The sequence below is a fragment of the Capra hircus genome, chromosome 2 (assembly GCF_001704415.2).
Source record: "Capra hircus breed San Clemente chromosome 2, ASM170441v1, whole genome shotgun sequence".
Classification (NCBI taxonomy): Eukaryota; Metazoa; Chordata; class Mammalia; order Artiodactyla; family Bovidae; genus Capra; species Capra hircus.
This window is the reverse complement of record NC_030809.1, coordinates 14,861,752-14,880,460: the sequence shown is the minus strand read 5'-3', so window position 1 is coordinate 14,880,460 and position 18,709 is coordinate 14,861,752. Positions and strand designations below refer to the sequence as shown.

The following is an 18,709-nucleotide window of genomic DNA, read 5'->3' as shown; positions in this document are numbered from 1 at the left end:
TTTCATATACTGGTATGAGTCGTCTTGGATGCCTCTCTAATACTAGTTAGCCAAACAAGTTTGAGGATTATCTGGTTAGGCAATCCCTTAAAGTGAAAACCTTTAAGGAAATTACCTTTCTCACCAACTTATAAAAATTCAAGACGATCTCCCAGTTTAAGCTATATCACACTGGAATAAAAAAGTCTCATCATATTTTTTATAGGCCATTCTTTGGTTACCATGTTACCTTGGTTTGAATCCACTGGGTCTTCTATATGAGCAATGACATTCCTGAGATAACTTTGCTTCTGCTTTTCTAGGTCTGACGGTGAAAATGTTGGAACATTAGTCCTTTAACAAAGCAAACCAGGAGGAAAAACAATCGGTTAGAACCGTGAGTATAGTGCTTTGTACAGAGAAGTCATATACTGTTGATGGATTGTGTGCGCTTAGTTGCTCGGTTGTGTCCGACTCTTTGCAACGCCATGGACTGTAGCCCAGGTTCCTTTGTCCATGGGGATTCTTGAGGCAAGAATACTAGAGTGGGTTGCCATGCCCGCCTCCAAGGGATCTTCCCAAACCAGGGATCAAACCCAGGCCTCTGCATTGCATGTTAATTCTTTACCATCTAAGCCACCAAGGAAGCGATGGATTAGAACAACTAACTCTCAAAACACTAAGATGCAATGAGAAAAGACAGTGTTAGTCACATAATGCAAAGCTGCAATCAAATTCATAGCTGAGGAAAAAAGATACAACCTCCTGTTAACAAAGTATAGCAAAGTGAAGACTACCTACTCCAGAGAGAGAAAGCATTTTGAGAAATTCAAGGTTAGTAAGGAAATAACTAACTTCATAGAGCCACACAAAAATCGAGTAAGATAAAGACCAAAAAGAATCAGCTAGATCTGGCAATCTTTGCTCATGCTGATTACACTGTACTGAGTGTCTGTGGATGAAATCGTGAATTTATTACTGCCCCAAGTAGCCTGACTTATGTACCTTGGTATAATTTTCATTGTATGCAATTCACAAAGCTCCTTGAAGTAACCCAAACAAAACAAAGAGAAAAAAACCAGAAAACTGGGATTAGGAGGTTATAGTCAAAGGACTTTAGCCTTATTGTACTACTGAAAAAATTTAATATCTGTAATCAAATTTTTAAAAAATCTCACTGTAAGGAAGCACATATGACACAACCTAAAAAAATAGATTTGCTAATTGAAAAGGCCCATGTAGAGATACTGCCATCTCCTGGCAACAAGAGAACAGACTGAAAAGGTAACCCAAATCTGCAACCTTTGTAAAATTTTTTCACCAAGGACAGATATACCCAAGTTGGAAGAAATGTTTAAATGACTTTCTACATAGATATATCTTAACATTTTTGTTAAAATTATTCTAACTTCCTATGCCTGTGACCAGGCTTCCCCACACATAGGAAAAGAAATCTTACATTTAAACAGTGCTTTCACTAAAGTGTTTTTTCTTCTTAAAAATAACCCTATGAGGCAGCAGAGAAGGCATCATTAGCCTCATTTTATTGACAAAGAAACTGAGGTCATTTGACTTGCCCAAGATCACACAGTTATTGGTAGTCCCAGAACTTCAAGTATGCTTACTCGTCGCGCAGGGCTTTTTTCCCACACTAAGGAGAAACTCAGGAGAGGAAGAAAGCAATTGAATAGAACCAAGAGAAACCAAACTATTTCACTATATCCTTACCTCGTTTTGGCTTGCAGAACAGGAATGACTTTGCCTAGTCTTTTTTCATGGACCTTTAGCTTCCCAGAATCCTTGTCAAGAACATCCTGCTTTTTTCAGAGCAGAAGGAATGAAGAAGGAAAGATGGCCTTAGTTATAAGAAAATAACTGAAAATATTACTTATGGAAATATTCTTGAACTAAAGGTTACACAAGCATACTTGTGAACTTTACTGTACTAGGTACTAACACAGGTGCTTTAAATGAGATAATGATAGTAATCTCAACAAAAAAAGTAAAATAGTAAAATCATCATCTTATTCAATAAGTGGTTAATTTTATATAAGTTACTATGAATATATTATTTAATTAATTTGCAATATATTATAAAGTACTACTTACTCCAATTTATAGATAAGAAATTGTGAGGAAACAGAGAAGCTAAATAATTTGCCCAGGGACACAGTGCTAGTTAGGCTTCAAACCCCAATTTATCTGAATACAAAGCTCTGTTAATATAGTTTCATTCCTCTCTTCACCTTGAAAAACATACTTACCTTGCTTGATGAACTGGATACTGGTAACTTCATTTCAAAACTCGATTTATATGATCCATTTCTCTGGGATGACCCTGTATTAGGAGTCTCTGAATGGTCCAAGATCTGAGAGAATACAGGCGTAGGTTTCTTACTGTCGGACATATTTTTATCAGAAACAGTATGTTGAAAATTATTGTTTGAAGAAGGGAGTGGGGGCCCATCATAGGCAGAGTTATTGGGGCTGATCCCTTCAGATTCTGTGCAAAGTGTGCTCTCATTTGGGCTAAGATCATCTTCTCTCATTTCTTCCCCAAGGGAGGAGGGTTTTTCAGTAATTCTGGATGTAACTTTGGACACATAAGTCTTGTCCTTATCAAGTACATCACAAACTGTTGGATCAAATGGTGCAACTGTAACTTTTATAAGATTCTTTTCTAGTGCAAAGCGTCTGTTCAACGGTTTCGTAGGAGTTGGTCCATGACCAACTGATATAGTTAGTTGAGGTAGTTTGAATGTGTCAGGGGTCTCAGCTTCTGGTCCCATGTTGTACGGTGAATCTTTCTCTTGGGGAATGTCAAGTGGAATTTGACTCCCTTTCTCTCCCTTCTCAACATTCCTGCTGTCATCACTAGACAACCCTCCTCCCCAAGGAAAGTGCTCATTTGATAGGTCATCATCCTTCAAGAGTTCCTGAATCTGTTCCTCTGTGAAACTGAAATGGCCATCATCTTCTCCATCAGATAGCTCCAGCAAGGAGTCATCCAATTCATCCTCATCCAAGGAACTCCAAGAAAAAGGAGCATTGTCTTTAGGCAAGAGAGAGGTACCAGAAGACTGTTCAGAGGGCACTAGTGAGCACATCATATCTGGAGAAATAAGAGGCAGTTTCACTGAGAACAGGAAATATCCTTTTATCAACTCCAATCTGCTTTAGAGAGTTATGGTGTCTTAGTATTTCAAATTCTTTGCACTATGATTTGTAACACGAGAAAGTTTTAAGATATTTAACTTTACCAGAATCATGGAAATAGGTATCAAAACAATGAGTTTTTTTTGTTTTCTATCAAAGTGGCAAAAATTAAAATGACACAATAATCTATTTTGGTGAGAATGTGAGAAACAAGGATTCTCACATACTATCAGTGAGAGTGTAAGTCAGTACAATATTTTGTGGAGAGTAATTTGGCCATAGCATCTGACTCAGCAATTTCACTTCTGGAAATTTACCTTGCAGAGATACCTGTACAAAGGCACACAGATACAGTTACAAAGATGTTCAAAGCAGCATTATTCAGAACATCCAAATATTGGAAACAACTTAGATGTCCATCACCAGAACTGTTCACTAAAATCATGGTGCATTCATCTTATGGAATACTTTACAATTATTTAAAAACAATGAAGTGGATCTGTATGTACTATCACTGGAATAATATCTAAAACATACAACAAAACAAATACACATATATAAAATGTTTGAATTTTCACAGTGTATACTTTTTAGAAAACACACACATATTACTTTTGAAATTTAAAAAGAAACAACTTGATGCATACAAGAAGAAAAATAATTGTCTTTCATACTGTGTGGAGCTGTTGGTGTGATCCCTGCCTTTGCCACGAGACCAAATGGAAAAAGGGTTCAGCTCCTGCTAGCTGTTCCTTTCGGGAGACTTGTCAAAATGATTGACTCCCACCTTCCTGCAGGCACAAAGAAAATTAGAGGATCTTCTCATCACTTTCAACTCTGCTAATTACAAAGTCAACTGCATTATGCTTTAAGGCACTCCATCTATTAATTTCGATCTTGGTATTTTTTAAAATACCACAAAGTTGGATTCTGAGTCAAGAACATCAAAGAAAAATCTTTAGAGGAAAAATTATGCAACTTAAGGAACTAGTTTTCTTCCTCCCAACAATTTATACTTTCTTAAGAATATCATTTATTCTAGTAGGATGAACATGGTCTTGAGAGTCTAAAGACCTAGGCTACAGCCCTGGTTCTGTCACTAACTAGTTGTGATAATTTGGGCAAACCATTTAACCAGGGACTTGTTTCGACTTGTTTCCTCATTTAAAAAATATGGAAGGGATAGAGAACTGATGTCTAAGATTTCACCAAGACCCAAAAGTTGTAGTCATGACCATACATACAAAAACCTCATTTTCAATATATACATAAACACAAAGAACAGGTCTAGAAAAACACAACACAAAATTGATGATTAATAACCTGCAGGGGCATCGAGAGAGGGACAAGGGGAGACTTCACTATTTTACTAAATATTTATATATACTTGTGTAATTAAAAATTAGGTCTTAAGTAGCTAATGATGGACCTGATTTCTCATTATTTTCTAGATGGCAAAAGTGATAGAAAATTTGGAAAATTCTTATAGCCTTTTAACTGTAAATTCTTCCCCACCCCACTTCCCTCTCTAAATTTTAGTTCTGGTTCATGCATTCTTTCAGAAAACATTTTCTGAACTACTATCAACACACATGACTGAGCTAGATAGTATGTCTCTATATGATTTCTTAGAAATAAAGATATGGATTCCACCCTCAAGAAATGTATAATCTTCCAATAGAGACAACAGTCAAGTTACGCATCAATGTGAGAAAACACAAAATGGTATGGGCAATAAAGCACTACAGAACCACCTGAAGTAATGTATGTTAACTAAACTCACTGTTGCAATCATCTTGCATTATAGGCATATGTCAAGTCATGTTGTAAACCTTAAACCAATACAATGTTAGTCACTCAGTCATGTCCAACTCTTTGCAACCCCATGGATTGTAGCCCACCAGGCTCCTCTGTCCATGGGATTCTCCAGGCAAGAATACTGGGGTGGGTTGCCATCTCCTTCTCCAGGGGATCTTCCCAACCCAGGGATCAAACCTGGGTCTCCTGCATTACAGGCAGATTATTTACCGACTGATCCACCAGGGAAGCCCCAAACTAATACAGTGTTACATGCGAATTATATCTCAATAAAACAGGGAAAAATTTAAAAAAAAAAAAAGCCTTGCTCATCTTAGAAATGAGATAAATGGGACAAAAAGGGAAAAACTATTAAGCACCTATACTATAAACTACACACTGCGAGATACATTTTACAACTCTAACTCATGTAACTGTATAACACAGGTCTTGTCAAAGAAACTAAACTGTTATAGTCAAACTTAAGAATTGCTATGACCTTTTATCTTATTTTACCAATTTTTTAGCAATCATGAAAGAGTTCTAGGCACCAGGCTTCCCAGGTGGCGCTAGGGGTAAAGAATCTGCCTGCCTATGCAGGAGATGCAAGAGATAGATGCTGGTTGGATCCCTGAGTCAGGAAAATCCCCTGGAGTAGGAAATGGCAACCCACTCCAGTATTCTTGACTGGGAAATCTCATGAACAGAGGAGCCTGGCGGGCTACAGGCCATGGGGCCACAAACAGTTGGACACAACTGAGTGACTGAACACAAACTCTAAGCACTGAAGCAGGTGTCTCTATGAAGGAAAAAGTAATTTCTCTGCCCCGTGACTGGGTTATAGAGTAAAGTTTTTAGGCAGCAATAGAAAAAAGGTTTACTTTTGAAAAATGTTTCCTTTACTTAATAAAGTTTGTGCTTGTCAAGCCCAAGTATGACAGACACTGGGGTTAAGTAGCCATTTTCTGAGAAGCTCTGAGTCACTACCACCACTCTCCTACTCCTTCCAAAAGTCTAGTCATGGGAATTCCCAGGTAGTCCAGTTAGGTTAAGGATTCTGCGCTTCCACTGCAGGGAGCATGGGATCCTACATATTGTGCGATACAGCCAAAAAAACACAAAAAACAAAGGGTCTAGTCCAAGCACTTGCTTAACCAAATGAAGAAGTCAATACATTTTCACTCTTGGGAAACTAAAGTTCAGAGGCATTTAATGTACCGAGTATACAGAGCTAATATGCTAGAACAAGGATCCAAACCCAAGTCTAATTTCAAAGGCAATGTTTTTTCTTGCTTTTTCTACTATCCTTGTGATAGACTTGCCCAGAGTCAGTCAGCAAACGGCAATCTTCTACATTCGGTACACTCTCTAATGTACTATGAAGGATGCAGACATCAAAGAGGGCTTTTGGTCCCTTGGCAAAAATAATTTAAGCCACTGTATTATGCACAGGCTCCGCTTGATTTCCCAAGTGGAATAGAAGAATGTAGAAATGACCTGTGAATGTGGTCAAACCTCAATGGAAAAAAAAAAAAATCATTACTTGCTAACTTTACTATGCACACACAGGACCAACAGTCCCCATAGCCACTGAAAGCATCAATTCCTTTGCCACATGACATCCAGAGGCACAGAGCCAGCTCTTCTGAGCTTTCCTCACAGGATGCTCCAATTGGTCTAACTTTGCTCTAAATTTGCATGTTCTTAGCATGCAAAACAATACCATAAACATATATTTAACTTGCACAAATCATTCTCTTTACAATTTTATTACATTAAATTTTTTTATAATAATTGAAAACATATGCAAAAACAACGTAATAATGAATACCCACATACCCATCGCCCAGCCCCAACGACTATCAACCCATTGCTAATCCTGCCCCATCCACTTTCCCCTTTACCAGATTATTTTGAAGCAAATCCCAGGCATCACATCATTTCATCTGTAAATAACAAAAATTCCTTATCATAAAATATCCAGTTCATATTTCCAGCTATTTTTAAAATGTCATATTAAAAGAAAAAAACAGTATCCAAGTAAGGTCCATACATTAAAGCTGGCTGATAAATCTTGTATTTTAATCTACAGATTCCCATCTTTTTTTTTCTTGCAGTTTGCTAAAGAAACAATAAACTGTGTATGGATACAAACATGGATATATTATAAAATCATAAAAACATGCCATTTCAAGAGAGTGATTACCTCTGGTGGTAAGGAGGGAAGAGGAATGGTAAGGGGCCGTGAGAAGCTTCAATTCTTTTTGTAATGTTTTATTTCTTTAAAAATCACTAACAGGAAAAGACCTAAAACAATAAAGCTGAGTGGGGGTTTAATAGTATTCATTATTATGTCATATGGTGTAACTGTAACATTTATATGCTTGAAATATTTAATAATAAAACCATTTCAAAATTAAGAAGCCAGTGGGGAAACAATGATTACATTTTGAAGTTTCAAATGTCCCCTCAAGTAAAACAGGGACCATCATAGTACCTATCTCATAAGGTCGTTGTAAGAATTATAAATGAGATTATGAATACAAAAGCACTTAGCATACTACAGGCACAATGTAAAAGATAATAAAGTGAAGTTCCACAAAGACAGCCTTAGTATTTGCCTGTCTGCCATTCTACCATCACCTGCCTTTCCTGGCACTTGCTTTGTCATAATCTTAAATATGAAGATCCTGGGACTTCCTCAGCAATCCAGTGGTTAAGTCTCCATGCTGCCAAAGCAGGGGGCTCGGGGTTCAAACCCAGGTTAGGAAACTTAAGATCCCACATGCTACCACCAAAAAAAAAAATGTTTTAATAAAATATGAAAATCGTATTTTTAAAAGAAAAATATATTTCCCATCTCCCATTTATCTCTTAATTCTCTGTGACCCTATTCTGTCCTTCCATGTCTCTCCCATCTGTCCACCCCCTTCTTCACACTTCAGCTTACCACCCCCTCGCTCTGTTCTCTAACCTGGTTGCAACCTCAGAAACCAGCTCCCTTTCTATTTTTATCGTACCTAAGAAAACCCATTGCCTTAAAACACAAAGCCTTATTCAGCCCACTAAAACTGCAACGCCAAACACAACCTCATACCCCTCTTTCAAGGCTCTAAAACCAAGACCATTACCAAGCTGGATCTGACAGGTTTGGCCAAGGGCAAGGATTATTTCCAAAAGACCCATTGATCTTTGAGCTTTGATTTCCAACCTTTCCTATGTGCAATACGTGTAAGACATACAGCATTAAAGACACTCGGTAGCCTTTATCACTCCATGAAACGGGCATAAAGTTTAAGCCAAATTAAACTGAACTGCAATTATCTGTAAGAATTCTGCAACTCCCTCTGAGGTAACTGTAGACACTGCAGGAAAGAAAAACAACTCGGGCTGCAAATCTCTGCTTTAGGTAACGGCTCACTTAGATAAGGGTGCCAGGACTTTCCTCCCACAGAAACCAAATACTACTCAGCCGAGGCAACAGGTTTCTTTCTAAAAGGAAAATGTTTTTTAAATGATTTAGACAGGATGCTAAAGCTTGAAGCCTCTAACAAATCCATCAAACTGGAAATCAGGTTGGGGCAGCAGATGGGTAATTCAATCACTTCCTCTCCCGGGCCCACCCGGCGGTGCCAAGTGCCCGCTCTCCTGCCCTGGAAGGAACTGGTGGCACCTCTGATCCTCGAGTGCTTGATCGCAGTTCGCCCAATGTAGCATAGGGCTTGGCCGCCCCCAGCTCTCCCTCAGAAGCTCTATAGCCGCCGTACTGCACTGCCCTGCGGGCAGGGCCTTCGCACTTCCCTCCTCCCCAAAGACCAAGAGTTCCCGCCTCTCCGCGGAAGGCGGGAGCAGCTCCGGGCTTGCTCCCCATTCTTCCCCCAGCAGGAGCCAAAGCAGCCCCTCAGCAGAGCGGCGCGGTACGCCCTGACCCTGCGGATGGCTGCCCGTCCCACACCTCCGCTCTCCCCTGGGGCGAGCCAGCCTCTCACCGCTGCCTACCAGCCTGCAAGGCGCGGCCGGAAAGACAGCGATTTTTTGCCTAGCAACACCCTCCCCGCCTTGGGGCAGGGGGCAGAGGCAACCCCCACCGCCACCTCCAGTCCCCACCCCCACCGGGAACAGAAAACGGACGTCGTTCGCCCCTCTCGGGTAACCAGACGGCACCCTATGCCTGGGCAGGGTGAGGGGCATCTATCGCCCGCCGACGTGAATGGGGGGAGGGGGCACAGACACTCCCCCCTCCCGCCGCCATCACCTCAGATACGAAAACGAGCCCTTCTCCCAGCAGGGTGAGGGCCTCAGCCCCTCAACGGGGCGGACGGCGTGCGCGGCCCTCTTAAGAAGCAACAGGCGCCCCCCTCCCCGTCCCAGCCGAGGCTCGCCGACCTCCGCTCCTCCCTCAGCTGTTCACCTCCGGAAGCCGGGCCAAAGCCTAGGCGAACGACTGCGCCTCACTCCGCCCCCTGCGCCATCTTATCGCCCCCTCCTCGACCTCCCCCACCCCGAGGCTGCCGGACCAGCGCCAGGGGGAGGGCAAACAGGCAATGATTGGCAGGAAACCGCCCCGCCTCTCAGAGGGTTGCGCCCGGCGCAGGCGCTGAAACTCCGCCCCCACCGCCTACCCCCACCTACGGGCTCCACCCCTTTTCGTCTCATCGACCCGCTCGACACTTGGCTGTTCCTGGCTGCTGGTAGGAGGAGAAGGGTGCAGGCGGATCAAGCCGAGCGACGAGTTCAGCTGATGCAACCTAACCTGGACCCGCGTGACAGTTTCCGGCACGCGGCGGCGGCGGCGGCAGCGACCGAGAAAGGGGCCCGGGTGCCGGGCTAACCGCTGGAAACAGCAGCGACAGAACCATGGGGGATTCTCTGAGCCCTGAAGAGAAGCTAAACCTTATCACCCGGAACCTGCAGGTCGGGCCTCGGGGTTGAAAGTGCGCGGTTGGGAACTGAGGGTAGGAGGTCCAAGTAATCCTTAGCACCTCTTACGGGGTCATAAGTGTATGGGACCCGGGATTCCGCGCCGAGGCAGCTCTGAGAGATTGCAGTCCTTGCTGCCGGTCCGTCAGTCAATCCATTACTACAGAAATCACAGTAATCTCACCTCGTGTGTGCCATTACTTGTGTTGAGCCAGGCTTTGAATCCACCCCACCCATCCTATTATGTGCCGGTCGCGGTGCTAAGGTGCTGGGGGGTACGTCAGGACCCTACCCTTCCAGAGCATGTCTGGAGGAAATCAGACGTTTGCAAGGACCCAGGATCCTGACATTTAATTAAGTCGAAACTAGTACTGAAAGGTGCTTTACGCGGAGATCTTTATTGAAAGGAAGTTAGGAGGAAGGCTGCGGAGAGTGTTCAGGGAAGGCTGAGAAATAACCTCTAAACTGCCCTGAGGGAATACGGATCACCTCTTCACTTCAGCTATGTTTTGCTGGTTCCAGAAACTGCAGTAGTAAAAGTTAACCAGGATAATGGGAGTTAAAAATGCATCGGGTAGAAGGAACCCAGGTCAAGAGCCAGAGGGGAGAAAGAACTCTGTGGTTCTGAGAGAAGGCTAAATTGGCTGGAGTAGAGGAAGCAAAGTGCAGATCAAGCACTTAGAAAATATTTACATGGCTCATTCTCTCGACTCTCTCAGGCCTCTGTTGTCACATCATCTGTGGCCTTTATTTAAATAACAAACCCCTGCCACCAAAACTGCCTCATCCCTTACTCAGCCTCTTTTATTTTTTCTCCATAGACCTGATCACGATCTGACATATGGTACATCTTACTAGTTTATTTAGGAGGAGCAGGCAAGGACCAGGTCATGAGGGTGTTGTTGGCAATGTTTGACAGTGGGGTTTATTCTGAAGGAAGTAGCTTGCCTTTCTCTTTTTATAAGATACAATTCATGTACCATAAAATCCACCCTTTTAAAGTGTGTGGGTCAGTGGGTTTTGATGTAGTCACATGGTGTTCAGTTACCATCATTATTTAATTCCAGAGCATTTTCTTCATCAAAAATAGCCTGTACTCATTACTAATCACTGTTCATTCTTCGCTTCTCCCCAGACCTAGGGAACCACTAATCTCCTTTCTGTCTTTAATTTGTCTATTCTAGGCATTTCATATAAATGGAATCACAATATGTGGACTTTTATGTCTAACTTCTTTCACTAAGCTTAATGTTTTCATGTTTCATCCATGTTATTACACTTACCGGAACTCTGTTCCTTATTACAGCTGAATAATATCCCATTATATGTTGGATTCCTGGATCAGAAAGATCCCCTGGAGAAGGGAATGGCAACCTACTCCAGTATTCTTGCCTGAAGAATTCCATGGACAGAGGTGCCTGGCAAGCTACAGTCCATGGGGTCACAAAGAGTTGGACACAATTGAGCGACTAATATTACTTTTATATGAATATACTACATTTTATTTCTCTGTTTGTCAGTTGATGGACCTTTGAGTCATTTTAACTCATAACTTGATCTTTTCTTTTGTCCACACCACACAGCATATGGGATTTTTTCCAACCAGATATTGAACCCGCGTCCCTTGCAGTGGAAGCACGGAGTCTTAACCACTGAACCAGAGAAGTCCCATTCTCACCCACTTCATCTTAACCAGAGATTCTTGCATGCTTCGCCTTAGCCAGATTCTTTGTTTCCCAGCCTCTCTCCATAAGGAGAGGTTAGGGAGAAACAACACACAAAGCTAGTAGCATTGATTTACTCAGGTTTTAAAGATTAAGTGATATGACCTTTCCTTGAGTAGTAAAAACTCCAAGTGTCCACATAGTCAGGGGCTTGAAGGATGCAGGATCAGCCTCCAACTAGCTTGGAACATACGATTTTAACAAGTCCTGCTAATAGAAATTCAAACCAGCAAAACAATTTTTGTCTTTCATGGCTTCCAATAGTTTTCCCAAACCATCACCTGAAGAAACACTAAAATCTCTTGTCACAGTATACTAGCCTATTGGGCTTCCCTTGTGGCTCAGCAGGTGAAGAATCTGCCTGCAGTGTGGGAGACCTGGGTTCAATCCCTGGGTTGGGAATATCCCCTGGAGAAGGGAAAGGCTAACCACTCCAGTATTCTGGCCTGGAGTATACAGTCCATGGAGTCGCAAAGAGTCGTACACGACTGAGCGACTTTTACTAGCCTATTAGGATTTTTCTAATATTGTCTTAGGGCAAAGGAAATTATTAAATAAACTATTTAAATGGCTAATGAGTTAATCGAATTTTGTTCTGAAGACCTCTCTGGCTTCCTTTTGCGGTGTGGATTGAAGAAAACGGGTAGATTTGGGAGACCTGTTAAGCTATTACAGTTATCTTGGTGTGATCTAATGATGGCCAAGACTTTGTTGGTTGTGTAAAGGTGGAAAGAAGTAGGAGGACTTAAGAGCTGTTTCAGAGTAACTTTCGCAACTCAGTACCGTTTACTGCACTAGGGGTGAAACTGTAAATGAAAAAGATGCCTGGGAAGTGAAGGAGAAAGGTGAAAGCATGAGTTTAATTTTGAACACGTGATTGAATTAACTGGGTTGATAACAAGTACATGTTCTATATAGGTGTGAGCAGGAGATTTGGTAGTTACTAGGGAGACCTGGGAGAAGGCGATGGCAACCCACTCCAGTACTCTTGCCTGGAGAATCCCAGGGACGGGGGAGCCTGGTGGGCTGCCGTCTGTGGGGTCGCACAGAGTCGGACATGACTGAAGTGACTTAGCAGCAGCAGGGAGACCTGGGTTCAGTCCCTGAGTTGGGACGATTCCCCTGGAGGAGGGCATGGCAATCCACTCCAGTATTCTTGCCTGGAGAATCCCCATGAACAGAGGAGCTTGGTGGGCTACAGTCCACGGGGTCACAAAGAGTCGGACACTGAGCAACTAAGCACAGCACACAGCACAGCTCATAGGTAGTAATTGAAGCAGCTGAAGAGGATCAGTTACGGAGAATGTAAAGGAGAAAGAGATAGGCCCTGAGGATTGCTAATATTTACATAATTAGGAAGACAAATAGCTGCAAAGAAATCTGAAGGACAGAGGCCAGAGAAGTAGGAGGAAAACTCTGAGTAAAATAGAGGAAACCCAAAGAGATTTCCATGAAGTGAGGACTAAAAAGTATTGATTCAATTCAGCAACTTGGAGGCCATCTATGATCTTAGCAAGAGCATTTTCAGTTGTGTGATGCTGTGTGGAATTCAGACTGGAATGGGAGGTAAGGAATGGAAAGCAGAAGAGACACCTTTGAAGAAACTGGCTATGAAAGGAAGGAGCATGAGCTGAAGGTAATTGGAGGGAAGATAGGGTGAGGGACAGTCTCCGTTTCCCTAAAGTCACTGTCATTACACCAGAGTGGTACTAGCAAGAGCACCAGCTTCCTTTGGTTCTCACTCAACACAGAGCCTGGCTAGACCTCCCTGCTGGCTCTGAGTCTGGACTCTCAGTGAAATACACCTTTGTTTTCCTTGTCACAGGATAAAGGATGAGCAGGTGGTAGTGGTCAGTTACTCAGTCGTGTCTGACTCTTTGGGACCCCATGGACTGCAGCATGCCAGGCTTCCCTGTCTTCACTATCTCCCAGAGTTTGCTCAAAGTCATGTCCGTTGAGTCAGTGATGCCATCCAGCTATCTCCTCTTCTGTCGCCCTCTTCTCCTCCTGCCCTCAATCTTTCCCAGCATCAGGGTCTTTTCCAGGAATTGGCTCTTCGAATCAGGTGGCAAAGGATTGGAGTTTCAGTATCAGTCCTTCCAATGAATACTCAGGATTGATTTCCTTTAGGATTGACTGGATCTCATTGCTGTATAAGGGACTCTGAAGAGTCTTTAGCACCACAGTTTGAAAGCCTCAATTCTTCGGTACTCAGCCTTCCTTATGGTCTGACTCTCATGTTTGCATATGACTGCTGGAAAAGCCATAGCTTTTGACTATGTCAGCGAAGTGATGTCTCTGCTTTTTAGTACGCAGTCTAGGTTTGTCATAGCTTTTCTTCCAAGGAGCATCTTTTAATTTCATGGCTGCAGTCACTGCAGTGATTTTGGAGCCCAAGGAAACAAAGTCTGTCACTGTTTCCATTTTTTCCCCATCTATTCGCCATGAAGTAGTGGGACCGAACGACTAAAGCGACTTAGTCCCAGCAGCAGCAGTGGGCCCGGATGCCATGATCTTCGTTTTTTGAATGTTGAGTTTTAAGCCAGCGTTTTCACTCTTCTTTCACCTTCATCAAGAGGTTCTTTAGTTCCTCTTTGCCTTCTGCCATTAGCGGGGTATAATCTGCAAACCTGAGGTTATTGGTTGAGTGAGGTGGGACACTGCCATTAAAGCAGCCCTTCTGCTTCCACTACAGGAGGTTCTCGGGGAAGAGAAGCTGAAGGAGATACTGAAGGAACGGGAACTTAAAGTTTACTGGGGGACAGCAACTACAGGCAAGCCACATGTGGCTTACTTTGTGCCCATGTCTAAGATCGCAGACTTCCTGAAAGCAGGATGTGAGGTAAGAACTAATATAAACCGAGCAGTTGCCCTTGAGCAACAGCCAAAAGAGAGACTTACTCGCTTGTTTGGAGGTACTTGAACAAATTCACATTTTGGTGACCCCTTTATCTTTTCTGTCCAGGTAACAATTCTGTTTGCGGACCTGCACGCATACCTGGATAACATGAAGGCTCCGTGGGAACTTCTAGAACTTCGAACCAGCTATTATGAGAATGTGATCAAGGCAATGCTGGAGAGCATTGGGGTGCCCTTGGAGAAGCTCAGGTTCATCAAAGGCACTGATTACCAGCTCAGCAAGTAAGTGCTCCACCCTCCTCATGGGTCTGGTGCTTCTAGCTAGTTACAGGCCTGGGGAGTCAGGGCACTCTAAATTTGGATTCGAAGATATTGGGCTCTCCTTGTTAAGAACCATTAAAAATAGTATATACTTTGTCGTTTTAATTCATCTATCAAAAATCTACTGGCTAGTAAATGCCTAGGTACCATCCTATTTGCTGGGAATATAAAAGTCACCACAACAAAGTCCTTGGCCTAGTAGACCTCACAGCATATGGAAAAGTGGCAGCCTCCCTTTCTCCTTCCAGACTCAGCAAATAGTAATAAAAGAAATGTGAAGAAAAAGTCATATTTGTAACATTAGCATTCATATCATTTTTTGCTCTAATTTTTAAAAAATTATTTGTTTATTAGGCTTTGCCAGGTCTTAGTTGCAGCATGTAGGATCTTTAGTTGTGGCATGCCGGATTCAGTTCCCCGATCAGGAATTGAACCCAGGTCCCTCCATTGGGGTTACGGAGTCTCAGCCACTGGACCACCAGGAAACTCCCTGTGCCCTAATTTTTTAGCTTCCAGTTTCCTAAGTAATCCTCCCTGCCCACTGCCTCTTTCAAATAAGCCATGTATCTCTATAAAGGTCACTTTTACATTTAAACCCTTAGACCAACTTTTTAAAAGGTAAGCATTGTTCTATCCTATTTCACAGATAAGGAAATGGATTCAGATTTGACTTTCCCAAGTTCATGCAAGCTAGTAAGTGTAAGGGCCATGATGTGAACTCAGATCTATTGCTTAAGAGTTTTAAATAAAGCGTATACCTCAGAGATATTGCAGGTTTGGTTCTAAACCGCCTCAATAAAGGGAATGTCACAGTAAAGTGAGTCGCATGAATATTTTGATTTCCTAGTGCATATAAAAATATGTGAAAATATGTGTTGGACTTCCCTGGTGGTCCAGCGGTAATACTCCCTGCTTCCACTACAGGGGGCATGGGTTTGATCCCTGGTCAGGGAAGTTCTGAATGCTGCAACTAAGTGTGGACAGAAATAATAAGTAAATAAAAGTTATGTTAAGTGTGCAATAGCATTATGTCTAAAAAAGCAGTGTGTGTGCCTTAATTTAAAAATACTGTGTTGTTAAAAAATGCTAACCATCATCTGAGCCCTTGGTGAGTCATAATCTTTTTGCTGGTGGAGGGTCTCTCCTCAGTGTTGATGACTGGCAACCGATCAGGGTAGTGGTTGCCAAAGGTTGGGATGACTGCGGCAATTTCTTAAGACAACAGTGGAGTTTGTCACGTCAGTTAACTCTTTCACAAACAATTTCTCTGTGATTTGTGATGCCTTGTGATAGCATTTTATGCACAGTAGAACTTCTTTCAAAGTCGGAATTAGTCCTCTCGAACCCTGCCACTGCTTTATCAACTAAGTTGATATAATATTCTAAATCTTTGGTTGTCTTTTCAACAGTCTCCATTGCATCTCCACCAGGAATAGTTTCTATCTCAAGAATCCACTTTCTCTGCTCATCCATAAGAAGCAACTCCTCGTCCATTTAAGTTTTATCATGAGATTGGGCAGTTTGGGCTCCACTTCTAATTCTAGTTCTCTTGCTCTTTCCATATATCTACAGTTACTTCCTTTACTAAAGTTTTGAACCCTTCACTTCCACGTGTGAAAATTGGAAGCAATTTCTTCCAAATCCTTGTAATGTTGATATTTTGCCCACTTCCCATGAATGACAAATTTTGTTGCATTTCTAAAATTATGAGACTTTAATGTTGAAATTACTGTTTGAGCCACAGACTGCAGAATGGATATTGTGTTAGCAGGCATGAAAATAACGTCAATCTCATGGTACACCTCAGTCAGAGCTCTTGGATGACCAGATGTATTTTCAATGAGCAGTAATGTTTTGAAAAGAATCTTTTTCTGAGTTGTTGTTGTTCATTTGTGTCCCACTCTTTGTGACCCCACGGACTGCAGCATGCCAGGCTTCCCTCTCCTTCACCATCTCCCAGAGCTTGCTCAAACTCATGTCCATTGAATCGGTGATACCATCCTACCATCCAACTATCTCGTCTTCTGTCGTCCCCTACTCCTCCTGCCTCAGTCTCTCGTAGTTCTTCACATCAGGTGGCCAAAGAATGGAGCTTCAGCTTCAGCATCAGTCCTTCCAGTGAGTATTCAGGACTGATTTCCTTTAGGCTTGACTGGTTTGATCTCCTTGCAGTCCAAGGGACTCTCAAGAGTCTTCTCCAACACCACAGTTCAAAAGCCTCAATTCTTCAGAGCCCAGCCTTCTTTATGGTCCAGCTCTCACATCCATACATGACTATTGGAAAAACCATGGCTTTGACCATACAGACCTTTGTCTACAAAATAACGTCCGTGCTTTTTAATATGCTGCCTAGGTTTGCCATAGCTTTTCTTCCAAGGAGCAAGCGTCTTTTAATTTCATGGCTGCAGTCACCATCTGCAGTGATTTTGGAGCCCAAGAAAATAAAGTCCGTCATTATCTCCCCATTTGCCATGAAATGGTGGGACCGGATGCCATGACCTTGGTTTTTTTGAATGTTGAGTTTTAAGCCAGCTTTTTCACTCTCCTCTTTCACCTTCATCAAGAAGCTCTTCAGTTCGTCTTCACTTTCTGCCATAAGGATGGTGTGGGCTTAAAATATTCAGTAAACCATGTTGTAAACAGATGTGCTTTCATCCAGGTTTTGTTGTTCCATTTATAGAGCACAGACAGAATAGATTTAACATAATTCTTAAGGGCCTTGGATTTTTGAAATGATGAATGAGCACTAGCTTCAACGTAAAGTTGCTAGCTGTATCCCCCCTAACAAGACAGTCAGCTTGTCCTTGAAGCTTTGCAGTCTGGCACTGACTTTTCTCTAGCTATAAAAGTCCTAGATGGCATGTTCTTCCAATATAAGGTGTTTTGTTTACGCTGAAAGCCTGTTGTTTGATGGAGGCACCTTCATTAATTTTCTTATCTAGGTCTTCTAGATGACTTGCTGCAGCTTCTGTATCAGCACCTGCTTCTTCACCTTGCACTTCAATGTTATGGCTTCTTTTCTCTTAAACCTCATGAAGTTTGAAGTTAGCAAAACCCCTATTGCTGTTACTATCGCAAAAATATTATAGTTTGATGAAGGCTCAGATGATGGTTAGCATTTTTTAGCATGTATTTACTAAGGCATGTACATTTTATTTTTCAGGTATGTAGAGTTTTTAGGCATAATGCTGTTGCACACTTAATAGAATGCTGCTGCTGCTGAGTCGCTTCTGTCGTGTCCGACTCTGTGCGACCCCATAAACGGCAGCCCACCAGGCTCCCCCGTCCCTGGGATTCTCCAGGCAAGAACACTGGAGTGGGTTGCCATTGTCTTCTCCAATGCATGAAAATGAAACGTGAAAGTGAAGTCACTCAGTCGTGTCCGACTCTTAGCGACCCCATGGACTGCAGCCTACTAGGCTCCTCCGTCAGCATAGTATAAATATAACTTGAATATGCACTCAGTTCAGTTCAGTTCAGTCACTCAGTCATGTCCGACTCTTTGTGACACCAGGAATCACAGCACGCCAGGCCTCCCTGTCCATTACCAACTCCCAGAGTTCACTCAAACTTAGTCCATCGAGTCGGTGATGCCATCCAGCCATCTCTTCCTCTGTTGTCCCCTTTTCCTCCTGCCCCCAATCCCTCCCAGCATCAGAGTCTTTTCCAATGAGTCAGCTCTTTGCATGAGGTGGCCAAAGCATTGGAGTTTCAGCTTTATTCATCATCATTCCTTTCAAAGAACACCCAGGGCTGATCTCCTTTAGAATGGACTGGTTGGATCTCCTTGCAGTCCAAGGGACTCTCAAGAGTCTTCTCCAACACCACAGTTCAAAAGCATCAATTCTTCAGTGCTCAGCTTTCTTCACGGTCCAACTCTCGCATCCATACATGACCACTGGAAAAACCATAGCCTTGACTAGATGGACCTTTGTTGGCAAAGTAATGTCTCT

General features: G+C 42.6%; 2 protein-coding genes across 15 annotated transcripts in view; one reads left to right on the top strand and one right to left on the bottom strand.

The window, feature by feature from the left end:
* The window catches only part of S100PBP (S100P binding protein), a 33,471-nt gene extending 24,004 nt beyond the window's left edge, over positions 1-9,467 (bottom strand). Inside the window, exons 1-6 of one of the 14 annotated variants that reach the window (XM_018057928.1) lie at positions 9,344-9,425; positions 6,837-6,878; positions 3,783-3,926; positions 2,244-3,091; positions 1,708-1,796; positions 230-333 (exon numbers count right to left, since the gene is read on the bottom strand). In XM_018057928.1, the coding sequence (XP_017913417.1) occupies positions 230-333; positions 1,708-1,796; positions 2,244-3,091; positions 3,783-3,807 (1,066 nt within the window). In that variant the 5' untranslated portion in view covers positions 3,808-3,926; positions 6,837-6,878; positions 9,344-9,425. The other 13 variants (XM_018058010.1, XM_018057979.1, XM_018057956.1 and 10 more) reach the window with 13 other exon arrangements.
* The window catches only part of YARS (tyrosyl-tRNA synthetase), a 31,362-nt gene continuing 22,310 nt past the window's right edge, over positions 9,658-18,709 (top strand). The window contains exons 1-3 of the mRNA XM_018057918.1: positions 9,658-9,846; positions 14,272-14,418; positions 14,542-14,717. Of these exons, the coding sequence (XP_017913407.1) occupies positions 9,790-9,846; positions 14,272-14,418; positions 14,542-14,717 (380 nt within the window). The 5' untranslated portion in view covers positions 9,658-9,789. The remainder of the gene's footprint in view (positions 9,847-14,271; positions 14,419-14,541; positions 14,718-18,709) is intronic.